Below are 13,954 nucleotides of genomic sequence, written 5' to 3' on the forward strand. Positions count from 1 at the left end.
TGAGCTTCCAAGCTCTCTCGTTTGGTGTTTGTTTGTTTGTTTGTTTGTTTGTTTGTTTGTTTGTTTGTGTCACGCCTGGCGCTATCCCGTATCTGTCCCGTACCGTATCGCACAGCTGGCCATTTGCTGGCTCCCGTATCTGTCCCGTACCGTACCGTACCATCAAACACAGCTGGCTACAAACAGCTGGCCACAATATTATGTACAAGTACATGTATACGACTCCCTGTGTGTTGCCACTGTGCTTGAAGGGGACGGTTGCACTTTTCGCAGCTCCGTTTAATCTGAGTTTTCAGTCGTTCCTCTTACTAGTCTTGCCAAGGGGGTGGCTCTGAGTCCACCAGAGTTGCCCCTGGCGTATTTCTGAATTTGCTGGGGCGAGGGTTCCGCGACGCGGTCGCCAAGGCAGTGTCTTTTCAGTCACGACCGTTGTCGTCCTCGTCTCTCCATTCGCGGTGGTGTAGCTGACCCCCGAATGGTTTCAAACTGCGAAGCTCGGAGGAGTACAGTGGTGGCAGAGGCATGAGCTGTGAGTGGAGACGGTTGCTGGAGATGGATGGTGATGCAGGGAGAAGAGTTACGCTGCCTGACGCCGCGTGGGAAATTGTTTGAACCTGCAATTTCAGTTCGAGCGCGGTGGACTTCTAGACGATGTGTCCTCATGGCTGTTTTTCAAAGCTTGGCCTATCGCTGATATCCCTGCGTGGGATGTTCTTCCAGTGGAGTCCAGGTGGGACTTCGGGTGCCCACATGTGCACTCCATCACCTGGTTGATTGTTTCGGAACTGCAAAAATAATTGTTTCCTATTTTGTGCGCATCTCTTGTCATCTCTTTTTTCTATACGTCGCACACCAGATGTACTACTATCGCCGTCTTTCTCTTGCTTTCTCTCCCTGCTTGCTGTTTTTTTTGTTTCTGTTGCCACTGTCCCTCATCATACCCATGCTTGGGTGGTGGGCGGCGTGACCCGTTAGGGTAGCTGCCAATACAGTACGACTCCCTGATGTATAGAGAGACTTTCTGGAAAGAAATAGGGAGACGAGGAAATGAAATTAGAATGGATGTTAGTTGCCGAATAGGTGATAGGATGCGTCAGTAAAAACATACTTTGGAAGAGACATCCCGTCGTCTCCAAAATAGGCGTGAACGGGCGAGTCAGCGCCGGTCACAGGAAACGTCGGCAGAGAGATCCCGTCGACTCCAGAACGCGCGTGCTCGGCAGAGTCAGCACCGTTCCAGGAAACATTTCCATCAGTTCCCACAACATGCACGATGAGCTAAGTAACAAAGCATAGCGTAGGGCCCTGAGCTTCCAAGCTCTCTCGTTTGGTATTTGTGTATTTGTGTGTTTGTGTGTTTGTTTGTTTGTTTGTTTGTGTCACGCCTGGCGCTATCCGTATCTGACGGCAAAAAAGCATAGGATGTTATAAATTTTTCAATTCTCCTATTTATTTTTCAGGCATATCCTGGGATTCGAACCCGCACTATCGCCCTACATGCATTCCCCCATACACTTCGCATTCATACCCATTCTTCCAAGTTGCTTCACGTTATTATCTTGCGTTTGAAAGTCCTATTTGAATATTGCGGGCAGCTGTATGTGGCCAGCTGTGTTTGATGGTACGGTACGGTACGGGAGACGGTGTCGTATTACCCTCGATCGTACCTGTCCCGTACCTATCCCCTACCGTACCGTGCCATCAAAGACGGCTGGCCACAATGCATATTCAAATAGGGCTTTCAAATGCAAGATCACAATGTGAAACAACTTGGAAGAATTAGTATGTATGCGAAGTGTATCGGGGGATGCATGCAGGGCGCGCGATAGTGCGGGTTCGAATCCCAGGTTATGTCTAAAAAAAAAGGATTTTTTTAAAGAATTTATAACATCCCTATGCTTTTTTTTGTCTAGGTCATCAAGGCAAAAAAGCATAGCGTAGGGCCCTGAGCTTCCAAGCTCTCTCGTCAAGAAACCGTGGGAAACACTTTACAAAAACTGTCCTGAGTAGCAGTGGAGATAGCCCGCTGCCTTTCAGGGCATGAATAAAGTATTCCAGTTGAATAAAAGAAGAGACACCATAATCCATTTCCTTCATTGTTGTAGGGGTTTGGCTACCATCAGCATTATTGTTAGCGGCCGTCATGAGTTCACACGCTAACGGCCACGATAGCTCACTTCTTTTACTTGGCTTGGCCATCTTCATGATCAAATAACTATGGTGGCATCTGGGGATGATGGCCGTAATCTTCCAGAATGTCGACATTAATTCTGTCTAGTGGTGACATGAACACTACTCAGCGGAGGGAAAGTTGGCATGGTGGGGTTTATTTAGGCATGCCTTGGGCAGAATGCAAGCAGAACGGACGAACATCCTCCGCGCTCTTAGTGGTAGACACATATAATATATGGACATATACATACACACACACACACATACACACACACACACACACACACACACACACACATACACACACACACACACACACACACACACATACAGACAGACACACACACATAATATTATACAAACACACGCATGCCTACTTGCATCTTTCTTGGTTGCACCCACCTTCTAACCGACTTGATTTGGGCGTGCTGATAGCCTGTATTCTCAACTTGATCGTGTTTGGATATGATGCTGCTGTGAGTGCTAAGAATTTGAACATGCCAACAAAATAACGTACCTTGGCAGTGCCCTCCATTACCGGTGAATCCTGGAAGACAAGTGCAAGTAAAAGTGCTGTGCGTGTTCAAGCACAGTGCATCTTCGTGACAGCCGTGAGAGGTTCCCTTGCATACATCCTGATCTGCAGCAGTGAACACAGACAGTACAAGTTGAACATACTCACGTCCTCTCGGCATGGGCAGAATCCAGGTACAGGACCAACGCGGGCACACACCATGTACGCCCGTCTCAAGATCCGCTAATTTGGAAATCTATTGGATATACACCCACACAGACCAGTGTCTGCTCTAGGATTGTAGGACAGCCGGGTACATGTGTACCTGGCGCAACCTTTTCAACCGGGTTGGAGCCGAGTACACATGTACCTGGCGCTGTCTCACCACGACGACCAGTTTTCCTAGAGTCCTGGAAGCAGGGCCTGTGTATTCGCCTGCTGGAGGCTTCATTTCCAAAAACAACACCTCAACGGTCAAGCTCGAATTGAGCAAGTACACACACCGGATAATAGAGAGGTTTTGCTTCACGTTGTTCTGCCCCGACACTGTGAAATTTCATGTCGGTGTGGCAAATTTCGGCGTCGAAACTCCCGTTCATGACGTGAGCTGAGGTCAACTCACGTTCGACGTGAACCCGAGTTTAACGGTGTAGTGCAGAACAACGTGAAGCGAAACCTCTCTACTGACTACTTTCACTTCAACGCGCGCCTCTGCATGATCTATCACACATACCAGCCATGTAGTCAGTCCTTTCAAAGTTCGACCGTGTAAAGTACCAACCGGGTCACAGGCGACCCGGTACTATATTTTCAACCCGGTCCAAGCGCCGCCCAACCGGGTCGATTACCCGGCTCACCCGGCTCTGGAGCAGACACTGCAGACATTCTCTTTTAGCAACAATGGAGGACGAAATCTGAATGAAAGCGAAAAAAAGACTTGCGGCAGATGATTACTCTATCGAAATACCATTTTTCCACCAACGAAACTTTTTAGAGTAATGTGCAGACAACATTAGAGATAATCTTTTACTTCTCCACATGTCTCTTTTGGACGCGAAGCAAATTGCCTCGGACAGAAAGCACTGGCTCGAAGTTGTCGCTAGGTACACCACCTTCATTGTATTTCCCAGATGAGCAATATGCGTCCTATATCATTGTCCTTTAAAATGGTTATAGGTCCATATATAGGATATAACAGTACACATGAAAATGCAATAAAATTAGCTTTCAGGAGGAATAATATCATTGATGTGTGCCCGCACCCCCTCTGTTGTTTGGAATTTTTGACTGTAGCAATGGCTACCGAGGGTAGCAACACGTGTCGGCTGAGAGTGCATGAAGAGGAGGGGAGATTGTTGCATGTATAAATGCTGACCGGGCAAAGCAACCGGAGGATGTCAGGGCAATGCCATGACCTAAACCATGGGTGTGCAACATTGCAGGGATGCAGAGTTGTGAACACCTGTCTTGGTGCACTTCTGGGATGTTTGAAAGAATTGAAAACGTAGCACCATGATGTACTTACGGGAAGCTTGCGGATATAAATGAACTGTGAACAAAATAAAACATAAACCAAAACGTAGTTATGAAATGAAACAACATTAGAAACCACAGTGAAAAGTTGTGTTTCCCATCTTGAATAGAGGTAAACCTTCAGAAACAACCTATCTTCCACAGTTAAGCAATGCACAAAATTGTGCCATCTATTTCACACAGACGCACACACGCAAATATCCCCACAATCACACAAGTGCCCACACATGCACGTACACCCCCCCCCCCACACACACACACCCTCCCCCTACACACGTACACACCCGAATCCAGTGAAAGCATCAACTCTAAAACTGCCTGCGCTCCAACCTAGCAGGACAATGTCATCTCCAGGAGGCTGCGTCCCACTATTCCCCGCAGTTGCATTGGTCAATACCCAACAGTAGTCTGTCATAAGCGAATCGTTGTTTAAGTCTCTCTTCACTACATACAGGCACACATCGCCCCTGTATCTGAATGCTGAACCCTTGATAGTCCCATAGGAACTAGGACCATTTTACTCCTTACCACTATCTTCTCATCTACAACTCTACATTACGGGAAGTACATGGTCCTGGAACATTGAGCTGCGCCTAGCTAAAAGGGACTATCTTAACACAATACAGTTTAGTGCACTAAACTGCACTAAACTGCACTAAACTGTACTACGCTACACTACACTACACTACACTGCGCTGCGCTACACTGCACTATACTGCACTACACTGCACTGCGCTGCGCTACACTACACTACACTGCACTGCACTGCACTGCACTGCACTGCACTGCACTGCACTGCACTGCACTGCACTGCACCACACTACACTACACTACACTACACTACACTGCACTGCACTACACTGCGCTGCCCTGCACTACACTACACATTACAGAGTGCCAGCTGAAATTTAGTTCCAACTGGAGTTTGCTTTCCAGGATTTGTGATCAGGGAAGCGGCGAAACAATGAAATTTCTAAACACAAGGAAAAGGTGCACAACTACCCCCACCCCACCCCACCACACCCCCTAACTTGCTGATACGGTAAGAGTTACAGAGAAAATTTAAGGACTTGCTGGACCAATTATGGCTTCCTCTACCCAGCTCTCTTAGGTTGTTTGCAGCACATCATTAAACCATCCACATACATGTAGAATGAAGCTGAAGACACGACTGAAACTGATCTTAAAATATGGTGGTAAACACACACCTGGTAATATGGCGGTAAATACACGCAGAAGGAGAGCTCTGTGCCAGAACTTTGAAGCCTAGAGAGCGTGTGTGCGCAGGCGTGTATTTATCGCCATATTGCCAGTTGTGTCTTTACCACCATATTAATCACATACACACAGGGCTGACCGTTCATGATGTGGCTGGCAACAAGAGTACATGAAAACCAGAGTGTGCAGCTCGGATGGGTTGCTGTCACGGCGAAATTCCGTGATTACATCATTTTAGTGATGTAGTGAGTACAAGCAGGATTCAAGCAGGTCTCTTTCTGCACAAATGCAGCTCAGTTGTACGCACTACGCCATTTCCCGCCTCAGATCTGCACCAAATATGATGTAATCACGGAATTCCGCCATGACAGACACCCATTGCAGAGAAGACCCCAAGCTGCACACTCTGGTTTTCATGTACTCTTGCTGGCAGTGATAATGATATTCTAGAACAACTTCAAGAAAAAGTCTTAGAGCGCATTACGTATCACATACCGTATATCAGCGCCTTTAAAGCCATGGTCTTATATTCAAAACACCGTTGCTTTCCGAGATGTTTTAGATGCAAAATGACTCACCCACTACGCCATGCCATAAAAAGTCAAAGTCCAACCAGAAATCTAAATCTACTTGTTAACCCTTCCTGCTGGGCTGTAAGTGTGTTAGCATAGTACGTATTCCTTCATTTTTGCAAAACATACTTCAAATTTCATTACATTTATGAAGCTCATGGCTATATAACTGAGACTGGCTTTATAATCGAATATACAGTGGTCCCTCTATAATCCGGCACCATTTGTGCCACGAAAATCTGCTGGATTAGGGAGGGTGCTGGATTAACAAATCTGATTAACTGCTGCAATGTGCATGAAGAGGACATTTTGGCTACTGAAAATTGTGCTGGTTTATCGAGGGTGCTGGATTATAAAGTGCCGGATTAGAGAGGGACGACTGTACCACCATGGCTTTAAAGGTGAAGACATACGGTAATTAGAAGGGAGCACAGGGAAATTTGAACTCACGGGAAATCTTGGGACCTGGCAGTTCGCCTTGTTTTAGAGCTAGACGCAAGAGAATACATAAGCAGATAAGTGCCTGCCATACCTGCCATGGGATAACACCTACAGTCCATTTCAAAACTATAGACGCGTAGGGGTTTTGAAATATTTCAAATTTGGCTGGTACTTTTTGAGAATAGTTTTCGGAATATTGCTCAGGACCGCTCCACAATTACTCTCATTATAGATTCTAAACGATTGGATAACAGACGCCCAATTTGGAAAATTTTATGCACAAAGCGATCACAGATTTTATGTGGTATAGATGCTGGCATAACGGTTTTTGCCTAGGTACGCGTCTATAGTGTTGAAATGGACTGTATAGTGAATAAGACCTCACAACCCCGAGTAGAAAGAACTTTTCCTCTCTTCTCCTCCATGCGCTCTCACAGCCGACTCACTGAGAGGAGAGGAAGAGTTCTTTACATTTTATTGGCCGAATAGTGCCGTTCACCATTGGAAATAACCCCGAGTATAGCCCCCGTATTCTGATGATTGATTTCCAGCATGAAACTCGTAAGTTATGATGAAGAAAGGAAAAGGACAAAATGTTACGAGTTATGAAAAACTGTCCACCAACGTAACCAGATCTTATACAGCCAGCAAGTGCGACAAAATGGCACAAAACTGACAAAGAGTACTGAGACATTCGGTGACCTGACACCTAGCTCCGACACTTCTCCAAGGCGCAAACCAACAACCTTTCAACTTGGAAGGCTCAGGCTCGGAAAGGTCCAAGAGGGGAAGGAAAGCGCAACGAAGAAGACCTTGGACCTTTCCGAACCTGAGCCTTCTAAGTTGGAAGGTTGTTGGTTTGCGCCTAGGAGAAGTGTTGGGGCTAGGTGTCAGGCCGCCGAATGTCTCAGTACTCCTTGTCAGTTTTGTGCCATTTTGTCGCACTTGCTGGCTGTATACGATCTGGTTACATTGGTGGACAGTTTGTCATAACTCGTAATATTTTGTCCTTTTCCTTTCTTCATCATAACAATATTGGCTCACCATCCGAGTTCAAACTCGTAAGTAGAGACTTTTAGGGGCCACCCGTGAATATCGAAAAAATTTCAGCAAGCGCATTATTTTCGTTTAGCCAAAAACCCCACCTCCCTCCCCTCAGAACGGAAAAAAATGTTGACATCATCCATGCCAAAGTCATACCAGTAAGTGTGTCACTGTTCCTATGGCCGTGTGCATGTATACCAATGTTTTCTGAAATAAAATTGTTCAACCCCCTCCTGCCCCATGGCCCATAACGAAATTATTTTGTTTTGCGAATTTTTTTTCGATATTTGTGCACGACCCCTTCATCTCTTTTTGTTCCACTGGATTTTCGTTTGTAAGCAGATGCGTACTATCCTGACTGCAAGTAAACAGAAATCCTGACTTTGCATGACTTCGGCTGCATTCGATTGTGGCAACTGGATCGCGATCCCCGCCGACCAGATCAATTCGATCAGACGGATACAAACGGATGCTCACAACCAACAGTACATGAACACTTTGTAGGAAAATAAATAAATAAAAGAAAAAAATGTAGAAAAGAAAAAGGACATATGGAAACGAGTTAAGAGTCACTCTCCACCACTGTAACTACTTCCTCCGCGTCATTAAAATTATCGCTTTGCAGAGCGATTTTTCGAAAATTATTTTGTCCACTCGAAGGGCAAAGAAATCAGCTAGAAATTGAGGCAGAGCATTGTCGACATGTCGACGGACCAAGCTTTAGTTTGTGGCCCCCCGCTTCGCTGCACTTGCAGCTAAGGTCGACGCCTTCATCAGAGTTTGAGGCAGACCCTTCAGCACTCAACAATACGCTGAACAAGACGCGTTTTCAAATTCAGGTCAAGAAACTTCATTTTCAGGCAATCCATGCCTCCAGGTGGCAGGCGATGAAGGCAAGCTAGCATTTTTCAAGTACATTGTAACGACTTTCCAGCGGGATAGGGTAAGCAGTTCCGCACCTTCTTTCCTTGGCAAGCGCTTCGCTGATTTTGTTGGTGTTTTCAGACCTGCTACCTTCGCAGCAACATGCGCCACAAGTAGCGCATTTTAGGAATTTGAGACCACTTTGTTCTTGCCATCGTCAATGTCAGCAGTTCGAATTCAGGAGAGATACCAGGAATCTTATACCCGAGCTTGCAGTCTTGACAAATGCCCACGAGAATGATGTGGGACGGCACGAACTCCAGAAAACGAAATGCGCTCTGGGGCGGAATAGTGCGGAGCGCAATGAATTTGCTTGGTGCGGAAGAGAGCTCCGACAAAGTTTGAGACTACCATGGCTTCAGTGACAAGTAGACATTGCGCAGCAAGGGTCACACCAGTGTTCGAACACACAAAACAGCGATTCCGACAGTCTGACTAAGACGAGCCAAGCCACAAATATTGCGATGTGCGAAGCGACAATTTTAATGACGCGGAAATATATACTATATACAGTCAGAAAGTGCAACAACTAGGCACAAAACTTTTCTACATTAAATGTAGAAAAGTTTTGTGCCTAGTTGTTATTATTGGCTCAATGCCCGAGTTACAAAAACAAAAACAAAACAAAAAACACCGTTTTCATGTACTCTTGGCACACCTGATAATCCGTTTCAAGACCTTAGCAACAGAGTTACTACAGCTCATCCCGTACCATTTCATTCTATCTGTATGCAATTGCGGTGAACTCTTGACCTACTGTACGCATATTTCGATTTTTGAGTAGATACAATGCAAATGAATCCATCGAATCCGCCGAATCCGGCTCTGTGAGGTGGGTTGACTGGATCCGATTCCGTGGGACCGGAATCCGGATTCGTACAATTGAACATGTACGAATTTGGTGAATCCGGGTCCGGGGCCCACGCATTCGCACAATCAAACATGCGCTTAGAATCAGTTCAATGAAACAGTTATCGCTATGGCCGTTCGTAAACTTGTTGAAGGGAAATTTTTGTTCTATAGTGGACATGACTTGATTGGGCATAGATTCTGCAGTGCATTGTGTTTGACTTACAGCAGGGAGTCCTAGCACAAGGGACGACTGCCACACTGGCAACTTTAAAGCCTAAAAATGAAGGTTTCGCTCCAGGACTGTCCGTTCAAGTCTCTCTCGGGACAGCCCTGATTAACATTGTTTGCATGCTGGCACATGGTGTAGCTAGACTGGGCCGCTATAGAGATTAGAGGCACATAGGCGTGACACGGCGTTTTCAAGCTGCATAGAGCACGGATCATGTGGAACTTCTAAACCCGGGGTCGAAACACACATCATGCCAAGTGCTGATGCAGTGTCATGCCATCTCCCTAGATGCTAGGATTCCTGCCTTGCCGCGGTGTGAATGTGGGCCATTGCATCACCATGCTTACGGCCGGGTTCCACTGCGGCTCCGCTGCTCCGCGGCACTTGGCTGCAAGCAGCGGAGCAATGCGGTTCCACTGGCACTCGCCATTCGCGTTACCGCGGTCGTGGTCCACACTTTTTGATGACATTTAACCTGCCTGCGCGCGCGAGCACGCGCGAAATCCAAAAACTCGTCGTGTTCTGGCCTGCGCAACGAATTAAATTTTGAATTTTAAAATTCTGGCGTACGAAACAATGCAAAGTACGGGAAACAGGTCGAGCCGCGACCGCGGCTCCCAGTTTTTGGTCAAGAATCGTAGCAAAAGCTCGCGGTGAGCCGCGGCCTAGCTGCTCTCCCTCGAGCTGCGGTCACTGTGGTAATGATGACGTTTCAAGCCGCGAAAGACGAGCAGCGGAGCAGCGGAGCCGCAGTGGAACCTGGCCCTTACTATTTATATTAAAAACATTGTTATGATCAGTCTGAAGGAAATGGTGAATGGTTGCTGGTGGGATAGTGACTACAGGATGGCTTCATGCTAGAGCAACACTGGCCATAAGCGTCAATAGAGTGCCTGGGTTCGAGGCCTGGTGGTTGTACTCCCCCCCCCCCACCCCACAAAGTCTGCCAATGTTCATCCATAGCTAATTTGAGTAAAAAATATATAATATTTTTCTACTCACGGATACATGCTCTCTTGAACATCCATGTCTGATTGGCACACACCGAAAATGGCAAGCCAACCAATCTAAACCCAGTGTTGCACTTGAATTGTGCTATCCGAGAAGTGACTGTTGCCTGCCCATTTAGAAGTGTGGGTTGTTTACACCAAGCTTCTGCAATACATCAGCAAAGACAAGAGAAATGACTAGTTTGGGTTTCTGACTAAATATCTGTATTTACTGTTTACGGATGGCCTCTAAGGTGGCTTGGCAGGAGGAACGTTGCCGAATGCTGTTCTCCACTCTCTGTGCTTTTGGGCGAGGTTGTACCAGTCCATTATATGGCCGTCATTCATATCGGACACAACGTTGTCCTGCCACCGCTTTCAAACCCACACATATATAAACACTCACGCACGCACGCACACACACACATACACACACACACAGACACACACAGACACACACAGACACAAACACATAGACACACACACCTCAGACATGCCCATCGCACGAGCGATGATAGCGAACAGCTATGTTAGACATAGCAACTTGTGCTGGGATTACACCATTCAAAAAGCTTGAGAGGCTGATGAATTGACCGCCACTATTTTCTAGCCTGGTATCCACCACACACCTGATTGAAGTGGCTTTTTCTGGCCAGTGAATCCTTTTTTTTTCTTTTTTTTACACACACACACACACCCGCACACAAACACACACGCACAGTCGCACACCTTTCTGACCTTTGGACGCTCATCACCAGAGGCGATGATTGCGATGCTACAGCAGAAACCATAACAACTCGTGCTGGGATTGCACCATTCAACAGCTTGCAAGGCTGAAGAACTGACCGCCACTATTCTGCCTGGCCTACATCACACAGCTATGATGTAATGAAAAGACCAAAAAGTAGGGATTCACACACGCACTCTCTCTCTCTCTCTCACACACACACACTCACACACACACACACACACACACACACACACACACACACACACACACACACACACACACACACACACACACACACACACACACACACACACACACACACACACACACACACACGCTCACACACACACACACACACACACACACACACACACACACACACACACACACACACACACACACACACACACACACACACACACACACATACACACATACACACAGACAAACACACACACACCCACACACACACACACACACACACACACACATACACACATACACACACACACACACATACACACACACACACACATACACTTACTCAGACTCAGACTCAGACATGCCCGTCACGGAAGCGATGATAGCGAACAGCTAAGTTAGATATAGCAACAAATTTCCTGGGATTACACCATTCAACAGCTTGCAAGGCTGATGAATTGACCGCCATTAATTTTAGCCTGGTACCCACCACACAGCTGATTGAAGTGACTTTTTCCGGCCAGTGAATCCCTATTTTTCATTTTTCCATTTTTCATTCTTTCTTTTCTTTCTTTTTCGACACACATACACTACGCCACATACTTCGGCATACACTGACTGTTGGTAACCAGTTTTCTCTTTCTACGCACACACACACACACACACATACACACCATTATAAACTCATAACAACCATTCTATAATAATATTACTATTTGAATCTTTTAATAATTATCTGGCAACTCAACCTCATACGTATAATTATCTGGCCACCCATTGACCATGATGCTACATGAGGAGACACTAGTGATGACATTTTTCCGATGAGACCAATTATATGACGCTCCATGTTACTGAAGGACTAACTTCGATCATTGGTTTTGTAGAGCCCCATTCTCTAGGAGCTGTCTACATCTGCTTTGTTTCAATGTCCAGCATAAGCGAACGTGTGGATCAAGCATAACTGCTTGGTTGGCGCTGCCGCGGGAATGCGTATAATACACACATACACACACACACACACACACACACACACACACACACACACACACACACACACACACTTGTACTTGTTGCTCACTGCCAAAACTGGTCATGTGAGTCTCCCCGGAGAGGGGAGAGAGACTCAAAAGGAATCTTGGAAAGATGACTCAATTGGCTATTGAACCGCCCAGCGGCCGACACCCCCTGAAATCTCCAAAACTCTGGGTGGACTTGAAAATGATCCCACTTATGGGCTCACCACACCTCAGTAAGTGGGTGAGGACAAGGTGCAGAAAAAGGATTGACGGCATCAGGGTATCCGTCCCGGGATCCAACTGCAGTTACCCCTGCCCCCAGTGAAGGTAATACTTGCTACTAGTGTGGGTGGCTAAATCAGAGTGGATCTGATTCAAGCTTCACTAGCACCATTGATTACACAAGAGTTAATCTAGCCAAAAGTAGTCCATGGTTAACACTTTACAGATATGTATGTAGGACTCAGTATAGAGTCCATGCACTATATGATGTCCAGCACCCTATATAGAGTCCATTGGTCCAAAATCCACTATACAGAGTCCAGGAGTCCACTCAGTTTTGATCAGCTTCAACCTGCCGCGCAATCCCCTATAAGGAGTACACTTTTTCTACCAGTCCCCTATTCACAGTCCAGGAGTCCAGTTTATCCAGTCACGCCGTCCTGTGTGTTGTGCCCGAAAAAGAACAAACACCTTTTCAGTTTTGCTTGCCTCGTGGCAGCGCATTCCTTTCTTCGCTTCAGCCATGGCTGCCGGTTCTGCTGTGAAGTTGCTGACAGTAATCTGTCACGAGGTAACCAAGGAGGATAAGGAGACGTTCAAAATCAAATCTGGAAAGCGTCTTGTGGTTCTCTGAAGACGTCTCATCAGTGTGCGGGGTGAAAGCAGAAATTGCAGAACGAGAAAAGTTCAGCACAGTTCAAATCTGACGAGTCAGGTACACTGACACTCTCTTTCGTTCGACGCCACAAGGATCCCCTGTTTGGCTGGCCATTGCTGCCAGTAAGACGTTTGAACGGTTTCATCAGAGCGAGGGATGAAAGCAGAAACCGGAGAAAGAGAAAAGTTCAGCACAGTTCCAATCTGACGAGTCAGATAGTACACTGACACTCTCTTTCGTTCGACGCCACAAGGATACCCCTGTTTGACTGGACAAGAGCTGCCTGTCCCACCGTGTCAAAAGGCTGTCCAACTACATGGCAGGACGATGACTGAGGTAAGGATGCTTTTACTCGTTTCGATTGGTCTGCTGTTCTGTCGTTATGCTTGAATTTTTTTCCATTTTCAAGGAGCGTATCGCGTTTGTTTGATGTTGCTTGAATGAATGCCCTAAAAGTAATCAACCTCTTCGTAATAGTCCTCAAGGACTGCAAGGACTTTGCATCAATCGTATACGATCGTCTAGCTATCATCAATTATTATAATTATTTCATGAGAAATGTATTTTTATCCCTGTGATAATTATGTGAAACTCCACGACACTCTTCCTCTAGTATGATGTCAAAATACAATGGGA

The 13,954-nt window shown here is 46.3% G+C and overlaps 1 protein-coding gene and 1 long non-coding RNA gene across 2 annotated transcripts in view; both read right to left on the minus strand.

Annotated features, from left to right (window-relative positions):
- Nucleotides 1-2,717: 2,717 nt before the first annotated feature.
- On the minus strand, nucleotides 2,718-6,498 carry LOC135828913 (uncharacterized). Its single transcript, XR_010555773.1, has 3 exons — nucleotides 6,460-6,498; nucleotides 4,212-4,235; nucleotides 2,718-2,812 (listed from the first exon to the last, which is right to left on the minus strand). It is a non-coding gene; the product is annotated as an uncharacterized LOC135828913 (long non-coding RNA).
- A 3,995-nt stretch (nucleotides 6,499-10,493) lies between these two features.
- The window catches only part of LOC135828010 (uncharacterized), a 17,941-nt gene continuing 14,480 nt past the window's right edge, over nucleotides 10,494-13,954 (minus strand). Inside the window, exon 6 of the mRNA XM_065340447.1 lies at nucleotides 10,494-10,654. Within this exon, the coding sequence (XP_065196519.1) occupies nucleotides 10,494-10,654 (161 nt within the window). The remainder of the gene's footprint in view (nucleotides 10,655-13,954) is intronic.

The sequence above is a fragment of the Sycon ciliatum genome, chromosome 12 (genome assembly GCF_964019385.1).
Source record: "Sycon ciliatum chromosome 12, ocSycCili1.1, whole genome shotgun sequence".
Taxonomy (NCBI): Eukaryota; Metazoa; Porifera; class Calcarea; order Leucosolenida; family Sycettidae; genus Sycon; species Sycon ciliatum.